The sequence below is a fragment of the Chamaea fasciata genome, unplaced genomic scaffold, assembly GCF_029207755.1.
Source record: "Chamaea fasciata isolate MVZ Bird 193981 ecotype frontalis unplaced genomic scaffold, bChaFas1.0.hap1 SCAF_4, whole genome shotgun sequence".
NCBI classification, from domain to species: Eukaryota; Metazoa; Chordata; class Aves; order Passeriformes; family Sylviidae; genus Chamaea; species Chamaea fasciata.
This window is the reverse complement of record NW_027094089.1, coordinates 71327830-71345653: the sequence shown is the minus strand read 5'-3', so window position 1 is coordinate 71345653 and position 17824 is coordinate 71327830. Positions and strand designations below refer to the sequence as shown.

The following is a 17824-nucleotide window of genomic DNA, read 5'->3' as shown; positions in this document are numbered from 1 at the left end:
TGTTCCATCCTGTGTGCAGCACTGGAACCATTTGCGCCACCAGTCTTCTTCACCCTTAACACATTAACACAGCATCTCCTCTTATTTATTCTTGGAGCATTTTCCCTGCAACCTTTAATTTATTTGGGGGGGGGGGTGGGGGGAAGGAAGAAGATGAGTAACTTTTTCAATCAGCCTCACTAGAGAAATAGCCCTTCCTGAGGTGAAGTCTTAGAATTTCCAGAGGTAATAGTGATAGTTTGAAATAATTGCACATGCAAGAACAAGGGAGGGAGAAGGAGAGACAAAGATTTGGCTCTTTGTGAAAAAAACAGTGAAACAAAAATTCCAATTACTTGTTACTACTCCAGTAAGTTTAATAAATTATTCTTCCACCAGGGTTCTCCATGTTAATTAGTTTTTCTGGAGTCTTTCTTCCACTCTGATCACTGACTGGATTTCAGAAAGGTGCTTTTTTACCTTCCCAGCTTCCTGTCGTTCTTGGGCATGAGTCCTAGACAGTGTTAAACTCCCGTGCATGTAGCCTAGCCGCTTGGGAAGGATGGTCTGTGTCCTGAAGCTTTGCAGAGGTGTTGAAAAACTTCCTTCATCTGCATTTCACTTGCCAGCTACAAACTCACTGTACTGGTGGGCTTTGCACTGTTGGACCACTGGTTTGGAATTTGGCAGCCCCTTGTTACGCGCAGCAGCTCATTTATCTTGCTACATTCATATGTATTTGCACACAAAATTGCCTCGGTGTTCAAGTGGGACCACTGATTTCAGTCAGCAGAAATACTTGAAGGGATCAAAAGGTTCATTTGCATTTGAAGGGCTTGCCCAAGTTTTTTTCTTACCCTTGGAATGTTAGGGGGCCAGAAAGCAGTCAGATCTCATGAGCAGTATTTGTGTGGTCAACAGGAAGCCCAGAGATGTCCTGGCCAGCTGCTGTGCCTTCCTTCTTCCTCCAGCCTGAAAGCAGGATATGTATTTTGGCATTCCATTGTAGCTGTTCTATGCTTCCCAGAGGTGGCACTCAGTCATTCAGGAGGAGGAAATCTGAGCCTGCTCTCATGTACTTTGTGACTTGAAGTGTTAAATACCCAGTGCATGTATATGGAAAACCTCTTACAGGTGGCAAACAAAACTATTTTCAATAAACAAGCACCAGCAATATTTTATTCAGAGTTGAATAACAACTTCATTTCAGAAAAACTCTGTTTTCCTCTTTCTAATGCAGTATGTACAAGTGCTCTTCTAATTATCCCATGTCTTTTCCTTTTTGTGTAGATATTGATGAATGCAGCATCATCCCAGGGATTTGTCAGGGTGGCGTTTGCTCCAATACTGTCGGGAGTTACTTCTGCATTTGCCCACGGGGTTTTGTCAAATCTGTGGATGGATTCTGCACTCCTGGTAGGTGCTCCAGCCATCGGGCACTTCCCCCCTTCCCAAGGGCCTCACTCTGTTGCCCAGGCTAAGAGGAATCGTTAACTTTGTTTCACGAATCTGCATCTCATGAGTCCAAAAGTTAAGCCTACCTTGGTTTTAAAGGAGCAAACATTTATCCCTGCTTGGTGCTTCAAATCCTATCTCACACAGGTTAATTTAACCATTAGTGGTCAACATAAGGCACAAAAATAAATTTGAAAGGCATTAAGTAGCATGTGTTGATGTGCCAACAGTTTGTCAGAAACAGATAATGAAGCAAACCAAGGGTTGGATTTCAATAGATTTTTGTATTTTTGATTAAACTAACTGTCCTTTTACAGGACAGTTTATTTAATACCTATCCCTGCATTTTAAAAACATGTTTTGCTTATTTCCGCATGTGTTGATTTCTTATATATAAGTGTGCGTGTCAAGTGTGTGATTTAAACCAGTCTGATCAATTAACTGTAAATACTGCGTATGACTTGTAAAAAAACCCTAACAATTGCTAACAGTAGTGTATTTTCTAGATCTCATGTGGTTCTTCTTATTTTGGGTATCTCAAAACTCTTTTTTCTCCTATATGGGAAGGGATAGGAATTCTGAAGGTGTTTCTGACTTGCAGATAAATGATGTAAACAAGTAGCAGCACAAGACCTACAAGTGATTTAATATTAATAATTTTTAAACAATGTAGCCACCATTCAGGTTCATCTGAGGGGTGCCAACTTCAAGTACATTGTAGCTAGGCTGAAAACCTATGATTTCCAGTGGAATCAGAATTTTTTTGAATTTTGGCATGTTTTACAATTTGATTTTTAAAGTCTGTTCCCAAAACCACGCGCAGAAAAATCATATGCCCTAGTCTGCAAAGAGCAGGTGCTTATGTTACAAAGAAAATGTGTCTGAAAGTTCTTGTGCTCTGTCATATTAGAGTATAATTCATATACTCTGTAAGTGTAATTTCTCGTTTGCTTAGGAGAAAAGTGAAGAATGTAGATCTTAAAACAAAGTATTTTATTCTTCCTATTTTAAGATGAGCATTACTTTCAAACCAAATATCAGGATCTAATTAGCACCATGTTTTCTCAAATTACTTGAGCTTCACTTGTAGTCAGCATTCAGGACTGTGACAGTAAAAGATCATCTGTCCTTGAAGGAGTGTAGTTTTCACATGGCATTGCTAAAAAATACTGTTGTACTTTCAGTCCGCTGAGCAGACTGAATAGCATTTATTCAGTTAGATACATCTAAACCATGGAAAAAGATGATTAAATGAATTTACTGATACTGCTGTTGTTACATGAAGTATCTCAGGTTTTGTCATAATAGGGCTTTTATATATAAAAATTTATCTCGTTTTTGTTTGTATTCCTTTGTGTCTTTCAAATCATCCATATTTCTTGTTGGACTGAGCAGACTTTAGGATTGCATGGTGGATTAATGCAAGGCTAATGCCACTGCACCTGTGTGATCCTGCAGTAAATCTAATGTGGAACACATGGATCAGATAATTATTGGGTGCAGTTTGGATGTTGTGGGGGTTTTTGGTTGGTTGGTTGGTTGGTTTCGTTTTTTTTAATACAGTAAAGTGTTTTTGACCTTACCTCGGTAAATAAAGGAAGATAACTTTGAGAGCTCATGTTGATGCCTTTTTCTCTGACCCTAAAAATATGAGTCAGACACAATTAGGGTAATAAAAAGAGTACCTTTATATGAGGATCCTCAACTGCACAAAAACATCAGGGAGAAAAGTCTGAAGATGCACCCGCTGTGTAATGCGTACAAATTTTATAGATTTTGCAAATCAGCGTATCTGACAAGAACCCCCCAGTTAGGAACCTGTCTGGTAAAGTAATTCCCCTGTTCTAGTACCTTCTGGATTCTCCTCCCTTAGGATGAGATCAGGCCCTGTTTACAAAAGTCTGTGTTGGAAAGCTGGTTTCAGCCTTGGTTTCTAAGGAAAACCAAGATAGCACAGGGATCCTGCAATTTGTTCTGTCTTTCTGCCTAGGAGAGTGTTGAAACTAAGCTACAATATGAGGCTATAAATCTACAAGTAAAGGATGCAGAGAACATATGAAAGAAAGAAGGGTAAAACAAAAATGGCATCAGTGTCACTATTTTTGGATTTTGTTTTTAACTTGAATTCCAGATGAGAGAGCAAGCAGCTGTTTCTCTAGCACTGCAAGTGGCCGCTGCACACAAGAGCTGCCAGGGAGGTTCACCAGAAGAGAGTGCTGCTGTGAGTCTGGCCACTGCTGGGCCAGTGGCTCTGTCCCAGAGGTGTGTCCTGTCAGAGGATCTGGTGAGTGCCCTGTTGGTTTGGCTGGTTTTATTTTCTCCTTGGTGCTGTTCATTCAGCTTTGTATGGAGGTCACAAGGATGTTTTAAACGGCTTTAAAATGTAGGCTAAACAGAAAAAAAGAAGGTCATGGATTCCATTACTATTCATTTCCATGTTTTTAATACTGATACTACCATCTGTTAACCATTTTTCTTTTTGGTCCTTGGATGTTTGGCACTTGTTTCTTTAATGTCCTTTTGTTGATTTTGGAAATCGTTTTTGGGAAATGGGGAAGATTTTGTGGTCAGGCTCAAAGAGGAAACAACTCTTAGGGTTCACAGTTAATTTTGATTTAAAGGAATAGCTGCTCCGTTGTTCCATTGCATTTTCAGTTACTTTGAACAAGAATGCACCAGTTTTTAAGTTCTTCTTTCAGTTCCACTCAGAGGCATAGTGCACATCACTAGTGAATGGCATTTTCTTTATCAACACCACCGAGATACCAGGCAGTTACAGTGCTGCTGTCAACTGATCAAGAGGTTTCAAAAATAGTTGAACAAAAGCTCTTAAATTGCAGCATTCCTTTTTATTATTTCTAATGTCCTTCCTCAAGCAACATCTGCCAAAACCCAGGGGGGTTCGGAGTGGCAGGGGGAACACGCAACATCAGGGAAATGAGGAGTTGGCATCCTGGTTTTTGTAGTACACAGGGAGAGATGTACCTTTCTTTTGAGCTGCCTGTGAGAGGCTGACCTGTTCTGTGCTTCTCTGTCCCCCCTGTGTGACAGATGAGCACCGCAGGCTGTGTGTGGATGGTGCCCCTTCCCGAGGTGGCTCCCGGCACGGTGGAGCAGGTGGGAATGGGTTCCTTCCTGGAAGCAATGGAAACAGCTTCGGACCAAGAGGAGCAGGGTTCATCCCCATCCCAGGAAGCAATGGATTCTCCCCAGCTGTGGGTGGAACAGGGGTAGGAGCAGGTGGTCACAGTCCCGCTGAAAGTGGCCCAGTCATTACAGGGCTGAGTAAGTGCTTGTGTTCTGACTTGTTTCACTCTTTTTTTTTTCCACTATTCCTCCTGTTTTTCCTTTATTTTTACTGCTCAGTTTAAATATGATGTTGTGTTTTTAACACTTAAAAATGACTTTGCGATTCAAGCACGTTTTGAACATCTCAACTGATACATCAGGAAGTTCAGGAGCCCTTTTTTTAACAAGAGTTCAAAGGTAGAGGTTTTTGCTTGACTTCAGTTGCAGAGTTCCTGAGCCTGTGTTGTTCCTGTTGAGGTGTCTTTGTCAGCACTAATAGAACTCCAGATTTCCAAATATTTTCAAAAAAACACTGGGGTTTAAAATAAACTGTCTTCTGTATTTTCTCTTCCAACTGTAAAATCTACTTTGCAGAAATACTGCCTTGGCTGAAAGCCCAACGTGAATAATTTTCTGGCAGAAGTCTCATGGATGTAAACATTGCTTGTAACATGTGTAAACACATCTCTGGGATCACAACCATAGAGATCATAAAATGTAAGAAGTAGTATTAAGACAGGTATACCAAAAATTGCTTCAACTTTCTTACAAATCATGGTTTATCCATGAGTTCACTGACAGGCTCATCAGGCTTTGGACAGAAATGGTAAATCATATTTAAGACTGTTTGTCTAATGTCGTTTTTTATTTCCAAGGCTGTTTGTGGTTGTTAGTTTAGTTGTTTCAGGTCAACAGATAGTTCTTTGAAAAAGGGTTTTTAATGTGTTTGTGCACCTGACATCCTTTCTGAAGCCAAGTATAATATTCATATTTACTTCCATTTGAAAATCTGAGTATTTAACTCTCATTCTGATTTTTTTAATATTAGCAATACTCAATCAGACAGTAGACAACTGCAAGCACCATCCCAATCTTTGTTTGAATGGACATTGTATACCAACCCCCTCTAGTTACAGATGTGAATGCAACATGGGATATAAACAGGATGCAAATGGGGATTGTATTGGTGAGTGCACATTTCAAAATTCATTAATCCAATGTTCTTCCACTTAAAATCTGGGCTTTTTTACAAAAAGAAATCATGTTCATTTTAATGATACTGCTCTTCAGAGAGAGTGCAAAGACCATGGTATTAGTTGCACAAGAACAATTTCAATTTTCTATGAGAGCTATCTGTTTTCTTACCAAGAAAAAGAGAATCTTTAACTGCAGATATTGATATTGAGTATTCCTATTCCTGTACTTAAAGGCTAAAGTGCATTTTTGTCCCATTCCGTAAAGTAAATTCTGTCCAATTTTCTCTTTTGTTAGGCCAGAAAGCTCCACCTTTGGGATGTAGTATTGTTATGAACAAGATGATGAAGGGTAGAATTTATATTTTGCCTCCTCATAAGGATTAATGGAAATTCGAAAAATGTCAAATAATTTAAAAATTTCATTAATTATCTTCTGGTTAAATTTGCATTTCATATGAAAATTCAGAACGCTAACAGTATATAACAAGAACTGTGTTTGGGATCCTACACTTTTATTCAATTAACTGTGGATTTCACTTTTACAGTGCCCAAAACTCATCAGTTTTTTCTGAGAAAATGCAAGATTTGGGGGTTCTTGTGGGGTGGTTGTGTGGAGAGGAACACCCTATGCAGGATATATTGATTAATATATAGAATCCTAAATAAAAAATTCTAGTTATATTTTGGATTGAACCTTTGAGTACTGAGTCTTTATAAAGAGATTGAGATCTGTGAGTGAAAAGTATCACACAAGGGCTTGTTAACAATAGGGTTGCCTCACAGTAAGTGTGGGTTTAGAATTTCTAATGTGTCTGTGGATTGCAGGTCTCCTCTTAGTTCAGCTGTGCTCTTGCATTAGAGAGGTTGGTTGTACCTGTACCATTCCTGGCCATTGTACACCCTCATTTTAAGAAAACTGAGTTAACAGGGATTCCACCACTTTCCCAAGCAGTTGCTCTGCTCCCATGGTAAAATGACCAGGAATTTTTCAGAGTGTCTAATCTAATTTAAACACTACATTTGTAAAAAAATTCAGTTTATTGTTATTTCTTGTCTTATGCTCACTATACAAGGAAATCAGTTCACACCTTCTTCATTTCACTTGTTTGTACTAGAAGGTTCATATAGTTCTTCTTCCAAGTTGTCCTTTATGATATAGTGAACTTGAATTTTTTTCGCTTTTTTACTTGGGTGAGAGTTTTTTTTACCTCTGATCTCTGACTGGGAAGTTCAGAGGGCTTAATCTCTTTCTGCATCCTTGGGTCTCAGGAGCCATAATCACATTGTGAGTGGGGAGTTGGAGTTTTGTGATGTCTGTCTTGCATGGCTGTTCTTTATAGAGTATGGAGAACCCTGGCTCATTTGTTACAGCACTAGATTTTGCATCACTGAAATCAATAATATTTTTAACTCTGGTGGACCTTGACACTAAAGGACTGTTTGGTTTCTTGGACTATCTTATCTTTTTAAAATCTAGTTCACATCTTCCATTCATGTTTTTGTTACTCAGGGTTCAAGTTGAAAACATCTGAAGCATATTAGGTTGTAGCAAGCAGAGCTATATGAACTTAAAGTTTTTAGTTTTTCAGTTGTCATTGGAGTATGGCAATAATCTGTGGTTTGAAAGGCCCATCAGCTTTACATATCTGAATGCTGGGACAGAAAAATACAATGTGTTCTTGATAATGCGGCTGTCATTCTGTGGGGTGACTGTGCAGGACACTTGCTTGGCAGTTCCCCTTCTACTCCAGGTTTGTGATAATAGTGAAATTGTATCTAATTTTAAGTTTTGGGTCCAAGTGCCTGGAAACTGTGAGATTAGGTTCATAGGCACATTGGAGGAGGAGGGCGGGGGGGGGGGGGGCAGGGGGGGAAGCTGACCGGGTAAATTCTGTAGCATACAAGTATGTGTCCAATAAAAAAGTGTATTCACTTAAGGAACTTAATCTTGACTTTGCAATGCTTATCTCAGCATGAAAGAGTAGACTGAAAACAGAGGCAATTTTGGATGCACTGGGATCAAAACAAAAATTTCAGTTGGTTTAAAAAAAGGTGAAGATGCAGTGCCAGCTACAGTGCTGTCCCACGTTGAAAGCATGGGAAAAGAACCCCAAAATGGCTTCAAATGTTTTAGTGTCATTTTGTACAATTTTTTTCCTACAGGAAGTGAATCAATCATTACTAATTTCAGCTCTGCAGTGGTTTCCTTTTTCAGTAGCTATGTGAATTCAGAAGATGTTTTATAAGAGAGTAAACTCTATGAATTACAAATGCCTCTGTGAACTCTATAAATAACACAGCTTTGTTTCGCTTTTATTTCCTAATTGTATTACAAAGAAGTACCTAAGTGTCTTAAGTTCCCCAGTGAATTTGGGATTTGTGAACAGTAGCTGCAAATTACACAGAAAGTTTCTTGGAAATATAGGCAGGAACTTAACTGCAAGGATTTAATGTGTGTGCTGATACGTATTAAATGAATTTAAAGGCTGGCTTGAATCTAATTTGAAAATTCATCTTATTACTGAAAGAACAGTCCTTGGGCATTGGAAATAGGGTTAATGGCACATAAAAGAGCACTATTTCTGTACTTCTTTGTCTGCCTGCTCCCAAAGAAATAATAATGGTTACATATTTTTCTGTAAAGAAACTCTTTAACTCTTTGACTCTTTAACTGTTTGAAGATTAATCCTGCCAAACCAAAAAACTATGGTGTTAATTACTGTTCTCTGACCTTAACTAGCATTATGCTGTTCTCACAACAGAACATGCCTGATGGGTCAAGGACCGTGGGTGTCCTAAGTGATCTGACTGAATGGTCACTCCTTTTCTCCAAAATACACAGTTTTAATTTTATTATCTTTCCCTTATTCATTTCTGTTTATTAAAACTCTGAATAAAACTGTAGACAATTTTTTAAAAGTGGGAGCAAACCTGTAGGTGTGCTGTGTTGAATTTTAGTTGTCTTGTCAATACAGATATCCTTATTTAAAATTTTGTAATTTGTCTCCAGACTCGTTGCAGTAAGTCTTTTAACGGGGGCTTTGGAAGCGTCTTTCTGTGCCTGAGAGAGTTCTGACAATTGTTAGAGTGAAAAACTGAAAAGAGGGGATGTGTGTGAGGCATGTGCTGAAAGATAAATATTTGACATTGAAGGAGGCATGCTGGGAGACAGAATAAATGGGTTAAATATCTCGGTCTCAGATGTTTCCTGTTTATACTGCTGGAATATGCATGTTTTCAATGCAAAATCAAAGCCAACAACTCCTTTTTATTAACATACATGTGCCATTTCCCTCAGTTATCAAGAGCTTATAAAAAATAAGAGCATCTTAAGATGCATATTTCATGTGGAAGTCATGTGATGTGCATGGCTTTGGAAGGATTTTTGAAGCTTAAGTCAGCTGTTTCATAGAGAAACTCTGCATTCCTGCTGTAGAGTTTATAAACTTACAGACAGATCCTTTCTAGCATGAACATGGGCTTTTTCTGAAGCAAGTTGAAGCCTGTAGTAGAGATGGTTTTAAATGTAATTTTCTGCAGGAAAACTAAACAAAATAGATGAGTGCTGTATCAAGTATTTATAAATTCCCTCTTTGCTCCCTTTTAACAAAGCAAGATATAAATACAGTAAAGTAATTTGAATTAGGACACTTGACAAAAAATATTGTCAAGATATGATTCAGAGTTTGATGTTCTGTTGGTGGCTGAGGACTTTGTTCTGAAGGGGTAGTGTTCAGTCCTCCTTGACCCCTTCCCATATCAGGTGAGCCCTGAGGAAAAACCACCTCTCATGAAAAATCCCCCCACTCATGACAAAGAGCATCCCAACATCCAGGTGTGGCAGAGAAACGTGAGAGGAGGGAACTACTACAGTGACACAGACGGGCATGTAAAAATTCAGTTACCTCTGTGTTTAACACCCTGAATTCCTCTTTTCTTTATCTTGTCTCAATTCTTGTGGTTTTACTGCAGTGGTGGTGCAATCCAGTGCAAACGTGAATGAGCTAGTTACTTGTGAGGGAAAGTATTTGATTGTTCCATTTGCTTTTCCTTTATTCATTTAACTGTTTACACAGATTATATCTGGGCACCAATAGTGCTGTAAATCAGGCCATTATATCAGTGACTTGTGTGAACACAGTTCTCTTTATATATGCTGTTGGTCTTGGGTTAAACTTTCTGTTCATTAACACAGTATTTCCTGTTAAATATGTGATCTTATTTATGATTAAACTAGAACAAAACTAACCTTTTGCCATCTTTTATAGTGAAATGATTAATGGAGCAGCACTTTCTAGAAAGTACACATAAATTTTCTTATAATTTCAATGTCTTGTCGCTTCCCAGTATTCTCAAGATGTAATGGGCTAAGTTCTAGATTTGATAAGGACTCACTAGAAATGATCATGAAAATTGCCCTGGGATTTTCCTTGTATTTCTGGAAGCATGCATTTCAAAATGCATGGGGAAATCAATTTTAGGAACTGATCAGCAGTTGCCTCAGAACTTCTTATGGTAGCTTTCAGCCAGATGCCAAAAACTCCTGTGAATCACCACTGACTTTGTAGCGTTAAAAGTGTGCCTAAATGAAGAGATGAGCAATTACAAATGCATTGTAAATGAAATGAAGGGCCCAGCTTGGAGGGAAAAGGTCAAATTAGCAAAAGTTGCTGATAAAGAAATGGGGGATTTTATCAAGGGATCCATTTGTCACCTGTAAATTGAGCTCTAACAGAGAGTAGCACCTTAGGTCATCCATTAGGAGCTGCAGTGGGGACAGAGCCAGCAGTCTTGCCCTACCAGACTAGTGGCATACACCCACTCTGCTCCCTGGATTAGAATGGGCAAGGGTCCTGGAGGATTTACAGAAATGTAATGGGGAGAACAGTCAATATTATTTTAGATCTGGGAATAGCTGTCTTGAGCCAAATACATGTCTGACTCACTGGTAACTACTGGGCATCAAATTTGGGAAGGGTTCTTGAAAAGAACTGTTAAAGTTTTCAGAGCCCCATGTCAAATAAGAGCTATTTCTGAGCAGTTAGCTGACATTTAAATTGGTTAAAATTGGTGTTTGCTTGCATCCAAATACCCAAAACTTTTGGAAAAGAGTAAGGTACATTATAGAAAAGGGTTAGGTTAAATTTGGCATTAGTCAGTGCAAAGACTGGGGTTGAGGATGCAGTGGGGCATAAATAATTGGGATGTCGTGCACAGACTGTGGTCTCATTAAGAATCCCTCCTGCTGCTGTGCGGCCCATCCTCACTTTTTTACAACAAATCTGTAATATAATAGGAGTAGTTTTTGGATACCATGGTTTGCTCTCATTTTAAAGTGCCTATTTTGATTAATACTGGTTTTATTCTGAAGGAACACAAATGGTCATTGAGTTGTATTAAGTCAACCATTAAGGCAACCATCAGGTCTCAAAATCCTTTTTCTGTTGTCCCTCAAGATGCTTACAAATGGTGCAGTGCCACCTCACTTCTTACAAATACCTGCCTAGCTGAACCAAGAACACCCTGTATTCCTAGCAAAGCAGTGATTTTGCACAAAGAACAGGCTTTAGTATTTAGCATTTGGCTGCTAGTTACCATATTTTTCACTTAGAAGCTTCCAATCTTGGGGGAAAAAAATGTTGTAGAGGTTGTGAAGTCACTAATGCTTCTCTGTGCTGCCAGCAGATGTTGATGAGTGCACATCAAACCCCTGCTCCAATGGGGACTGTGTCAACACACCTGGTTCCTATTACTGCAAGTGCCACACAGGTTTCCAGAGAACTCCTACCAAGCAAGCCTGCATTGGTAAGAAAACTGCTCCATGTCTGCTGGCATTGCAGATGTTCTGACCCCTTGCATCAGACACCGTTTGAACTAAAAAAATAGGAGTGCAATTTCAGTAAATCCCAATGCTAAATCAAATGACATTCCAGATCTGGGCTGCCGCCTCATTTGTTCTGTTGTTGTCTTCTACTATTTATCTATTCTTCTGGAATATCCATCCAGGGAATTTCCCAGACAGGAGTTCTAAATAAAAAAAATAAATTGAATGACAGGTGCTTTTTTGTGTATGCATGCAGATGGAAGTGTGAGTAGGTTTTTAAAAGTATTTATGAAGGAATTGCAGAGCATCACAAAATGTAGCATTTGCTGTACATGTCTGTAAAAATAACATTTTTCCCTGATGCAAGAAGACTAAATTCTTAACTTACTTTTGAACTTTTTTCTAAGTAATATTTAAGTGACGTGCCAGTATTTTTTCAAAGCAGTAATTGTCTCTAAATGCATTTTTATCTTACTGTAGTTCGTTTGCGTAGGATTTCATTTGTTTGGCTAGGTTTGTTTTTTCTTCCCCTTAGATATCGATGAGTGTGTTCAGAATGGTGTTCTTTGTAAAAATGGCCGGTGTGTGAACACTGAGGGAAGCTTCCAGTGCATTTGCAATGCTGGGTTTGAACTGACTACAAATGGAAAGAATTGTGTGGGTAAGGACTCTTCTGAAGAATAGGGCAGGCATTAGCTTGGTGGTTCTAGAAATTGTACTTCATTCTACAGGCAAGGATCATTGAAGATTACCTTTTTTGAAATACTGTGAACTTAGAAGCCCTTCATTCAAATAGTTATCAGAGAGAACCATATGATTTCAAAGAAAATTTGAGGTAATTTTTGCTTTTGAAGCTGCACCTCTCCTCAAGAGTTCTAAGAACAATATTTTTTATTAAGCTTCTCAGCAAATGATCTATAAATCAGGACTGATGAAGAAAATACCTGGTTTTAATTTTTGCTGCACAGTGTCAAGAAAAAGCCTTGCTAGATAAACAAGCTTAATTCTCTCAGGCAATGGAAACTTTCATCCTCTCATGTGTGAAAGAAAGACACACCCTGTTCTTTCATACACAGCCTGCTGAAATATGCAAAGCAACTGATCACAACATGAAAAAAAAGATGCTGCTTTTTCTGTGGATTGAAAGTTCTTGAAATACTTTTTCATAGTTATGATTAGAAACCAATCTTCAAGTAAAGAAATATGTCACACCAGTTCTGATTATTGTCACTGTTTTGTCTTCTGGAGGATGAGAAACTAAAAGCAGTTTTCTTTGGAATGTTTTGTAGACTACGATGAGTGTGCCACGACAAACATGTGCTTAAATGGGATGTGCATAAATGAAGATGGAAGTTTTAAATGCATCTGTAAACCAGGATTTGTCCTGGCTCCAGATGGACGCTTCTGCACTGGTATGTGAAACTTGGTGGATATTGATTGAAAATGGCTTTTCCTGTCTGTTCATCTCTGCAGGAATGGCAGTCTGGTCACTTGGATTGATTCAGTGCCATGTAACACCTTGCTACTCGCTAAAGTAGATTTCTTTAACTGCCTGGATTAGAAACAGATTATTAATTAACTGGAAGAAGTATTTAATAGTATGTGAAAGTCACAACGATCAATAAATTCGCTTTTGAAAAGTCTTGGAGCATTGTAAATGCATCAAAATATTCAGGCCCTTTGTGAAATGGTAAAGTGAGCAGTATGGTAAATTTAGGAGGTTGGAAAGATTTTACACTGATGAGCCCCACACCCACATTTTCCACATCATTATTCTGATAATTCGGAGTGCATAGCACTTGAGTCATTTTATGGGTCACACAGCATTATAAACTTTTAAAAGTGCAATCACTAAAAACCTCTATTAAACATTTTAAGAATACAGTCTGATTTAGCTTCAGCTTCAGCAAACTAATTGAAGATACCTGTTGCTGCCCATAGAGGTAGGTTTGGGCTTGAGCCACTTCTGGTAAGTTGTCAATATTGTTAGTCTTCTGATCTGAAGTTGAACCATTTCTACTAGTTGTGCTTTTCTTAACTACATGCAGTTTTGCTTAGAAATTGATGGCCACTTAAAAGTTCTTTAAAATTAAAATTAAGGATCATTAGGATATTTTTTGTCTAGTGCTCTTTGGCCACACTTTAAAGTAAAATAAAATACCATAGGACGGACAAAGGGGAAAATTTACTGTTGTTTTTGCTTGATGTAGGATATGAAGTACCTCTAATCCTGCAGTTGTTCTGCCTGTTTTGGGGATTTTTTTGCTTGTTTGTGCAGCTGGAAATTTGGTTATTCCAAGATTAAATTTTTGTTAGAAATAAAGCAAAGATGTTATTATCTGCTATCATAAAGTAGTTTGATAATGTTCTGAAACTATTAGCTGTAATTTTGCTTAGAAACAGATTGAATGCTGAAGTTTCTTGCCTCCTCTTAGATATTGATGAATGCCAGACATCAGGAATTTGCATGAATGGCCACTGCATAAATACTGAAGGCTCATTTCGTTGTGATTGTCCACCTGGCTTGGTTGTTGGAGTTGATGGTCGTGTGTGTGTAGGTAAGTCAGATTTATTCTTTTTTCCTCATAGAAAAATAAGTGGAATTACCAGTTGATTATCAAATGCATCAAATTATTTCCTTCTTAATAATGCTGACATCAAACCATAAACAAGATGCAGTCCCATAAACTGTTGTTAAGAGACGAAAACTTAATTTCCTCTGTGGAATTGGAGGGGCACTACCTCTTGTTTACCAGCTCTGCTAGGAGCTCTAGCATATCTTCAGGGAGCTCTTGGTACAAAAAATGGTTCAATTTCAGGCTGATGAAGAATTAAAAGAAGGGGGAAGGGCAATAATTCAGTCCCTTGTTCTCTGCTGATTGCTGATGATGATGGAGGAGAGGAATAAATATTTGACAGGGATTTCTGAGAGTTATGATACTATGTGTGCTTTGCAGTACAGCAAAGTTCCTTAATTTAATCTGCAGGAGATACCATCTTTTCCCTCTATGTAGCAGAACATCAGTTCTAAATACCCTAAATTTCTATTTCCCCAGCTCCTGCATGTGTCTGTAATTGGGCATGTTACTTGCCAGAGACTCTACAATAATCATATTTATTAATCAGTGCTAAGACTTTTCCTGCAGATGGACTCTTGGATGTTGTATCTGCCTTTGTCTTATCAGCGTTTTTCCAGATAAAGGAAAAACAGACTGCATCACAATGCTTGGAGGTTCTCACACCAAAGGGATGGCATATACTAAATCCCCATGTTGCTGTCAGCAGCTCATTTCAAATAACATTTCTGATGGTGCAAAAGTTCAAAATTCTTCAAAGCAATATCTAGGACAAGTGTTTCTACCAAGTGCCAGCACAAGTTAGCCCCTTCTGTTGCCACTTCAGCTTTAAAAATGCATGATAAAAACTGAGACTGTCTTAAAAACATAGGCTCAGAAAAAGCTAAAACGCATTCTCAGTCTTTCAGTTGGAACCCAAATTTTGTTGTTTTAAATAAATTAAATGTTGTAGTAAGCAAAACTGTACTAAAGATTGAACCAACAAGAGCAAGTTGTGTTCCCTCGTGTGTGGTAGCTGAGTTGTTTTCTTCTGGTTAACTGAAAGTTGTTTTCTTCTGGTTTACTTTTTTGGAGAAAAGCAATGAGAAGTTAAACTGTGAAAAAAGGCCTGGTGTGCTGTTTTAAATATTGGAATTTCACTGCTCAGTGGCACACCAGCAAAACCAGATTTGAGTACAGGCTGTTCAGTACCTTTTTTGTGTTCCAAGTTGGCCTCATCTTTACCCCTGTTGGTGATACAGCTGCAAAGAATCAATACAGTACCAAATTTTCTGTGCTTTCATTTACCTAATGTTGCCACAGTACTAGCAGCAAAAGACTTGACAGGTTGGCCATCATCTGTTAACACCATTTATTTAGAGGTTATGTGTTACGCAGCTTTAAGGTTTACCATAAATGCTTACATTTTCAACAGGAAGTACCTTTCATAGGACAAAAATCATAACGCAGAATCATGATCTAGTTGTAAAATTCGTTTTAAAAAGATGATGTAATTTTTCCAGTCATAAAGTAACGTAGGAAATTTCAAATACTGCATAACAAAATATCCTCACACATGACTTGAGAATAGGATTTCCAAGCCAATCTACTGTTCAGAATTGTGTATGTGTGTTTATATATAATCCATATGCTGTGTAAACTGCAGGAATTCTGTGTCTGGCTATTCCATATGTTGCATGACCTAAATAATATTTCTCAGACATTCTGGCTGCTAGAAGATCATTGGTAGTTTAAAAATTAGTAACTCAAATTGGACATCTTGTAAGAGCATTCCCACAAGTCTTCTAGGTAACTAGCAAGGAATATAAAATCTAACAGCCCACAGTACAGCTGTCCCCCTCTTTCTCTGAACTCTATTTTACTTCTGAATAATGACCTTAATCCTGGTGGGAGTACACATAGAAAAAAGGTGCTGGTTTACTTAGTATTTGTAAGTGTGGCTGAGTCAATCACAGAATGTTATACAAGCTTGAAAAAGGTACAGCAAAAGAGAACAAATGCATGGAAAATGAACAATTACAGAGTAATGGAACAGCTAGATAAATACTTGGAGCCAAACTTCCAATATTTTAATATTTGCAGTCTTTTTAGGTTTGGCTGTACTTCCATCTGCAGCTCCATACTTGGACACCTCGGCTCTGTGTGTGAGCATGTATCACCTCAGAACTTGTGCTGAGCTGTGGCTCCAGCTTCACACAGTGTTGTTTGTTCTCTGCTCAGACACTTCTAATTACCTCTGCCCAGAGCCAGAGTCATCCAGGACACAGTAACTAAGTTTTATTTTACCTTGATAATTTTGTAGATCCAAATGGAAAAGTGTTTGTCATAAGCCTGATTTGTCCTTCTTACGCTTCTGGATGGGTGCAGTGACTTCCCCTGAGTGTGGGTCAAGCACTGGTCCTTCTGATACAGACCACAAATGTGGTGATCATTTTTGTAGGTATTGAAGTGCTACACTGCCAGGTGTAAGAGTAAAGAAGTGCTATGCCTTGGGAAAGAGTGGAGAGTCCCATAAACAGCTACAGCAGCAGCAAAGCTTAGCTCTGATCGAGGGCAAAAAATAAATTCTTGGTGCTCTGAAATGAGTAGCTGAAGGCTAGTCAAACTAAACATGGGGAGCAGCAGAGTTCATCAGTAAGGTCCAGACTCAGAACTGTGGTGAAATGGAGAGCCTGAGCTTTGTGAGGTGCCTGCAGCAGTTGGATCATTCACAAAGAAGTGCCTGTCCTTCTCATTCTTGCTGGGGGCACAGCCCAAGGGGGACATTCTCCCTGACACACAGTTGCTGTTTTGCTTGTGGGAGAGTCATCTTGGTTCTTCCTTCACAGGCCTGGTGAATCACTATGTAGACCAGACTGTTTTCCTGTAACTAGGCATGCAATTGTCCCCAAGTTCTATGTGTCACTTCTCCTAAAGCGTTAATGTATACTGAAGCACTTGCTCTCTTGTGCAGAGCAGTTGCTCAATACATCTGTAGCTTCCTTCATCTACTTCCCACACTCCACTTCTTTTGATGACCTTCCTCCAGAATATTTCTTTCACATTTTCCAGTCTTCTGTCTGTCTGCTGTTTCCCTTGATGCCATTTCCTTTCCTTGATTTGCTTCTCCATTCCCTCACAGACGCATTACTAGGGGGAAGCCTCCCATTCTGTGACAGGGCAGTGATTGAAATCCGTTTGTTCATGGCAAAACTTGTCAGAGTGGCAACTGGGTCTAAGGTGGAGGAAAAGGATGTGATGCCACTAATTATTTTGCAGAGTAAATGATCAGACATTTCTTGTACGAAAGTCCTCGACTGTTTTGAAGTATTGTAATATTTTCCTGATGTCAAGTGCAAGCAAGCTGTACTGGCTTCACCTAGATTCTTGGCAGGCAAAAGACTCTAAAATCTCGGACATATTTAGCTGTGCTCCAGAACTATCTGTTCCATGAGATACTAAAAGCAAGAGAAAACATTTATGTGCAGGCAGTACTGTTATACAGGAGCCATCTTACAATACTCAAAGAGCTGACAGAACACAGAAGGAATTGCCAGTTCTTATTTGGATTGGCTCTGGATATTCAACATACTCAGCTGTAAAACTTCTCATGCAACTTCTCTTTGTTGTTTTGGGGTCATACTTCAAGCAAGTAACTCACTGGATTACCTCAAACCCATTTCAGGTTCTGAGTCCACTCAGGCTCATGTCCAGGCCACAGTGCATGGTGTTTTTACTGGGGGACT

General features: G+C 38.8%; 1 protein-coding gene across 2 annotated transcripts in view; it reads left to right on the top strand.

Moving 5' to 3' along the window:
- The window catches only part of FBN2 (fibrillin 2), a 121216-nt gene that overhangs the window by 33714 nt on the left and 69678 nt on the right, over window positions 1-17824 (top strand). For both annotated transcript variants that reach the window (XM_066181933.1, XM_066181932.1), the window contains exons 8-15: window positions 1270-1395; window positions 3566-3718; window positions 4486-4719; window positions 5552-5689; window positions 11385-11504; window positions 12059-12184; window positions 12813-12935; window positions 13959-14081. In XM_066181933.1, the coding sequence (XP_066038030.1) occupies window positions 1270-1395; window positions 3566-3718; window positions 4486-4719; window positions 5552-5689; window positions 11385-11504; window positions 12059-12184; window positions 12813-12935; window positions 13959-14081 (1143 nt within the window). The remainder of the gene's footprint in view (window positions 1-1269; window positions 1396-3565; window positions 3719-4485; window positions 4720-5551; window positions 5690-11384; window positions 11505-12058; window positions 12185-12812; window positions 12936-13958; window positions 14082-17824) is intronic.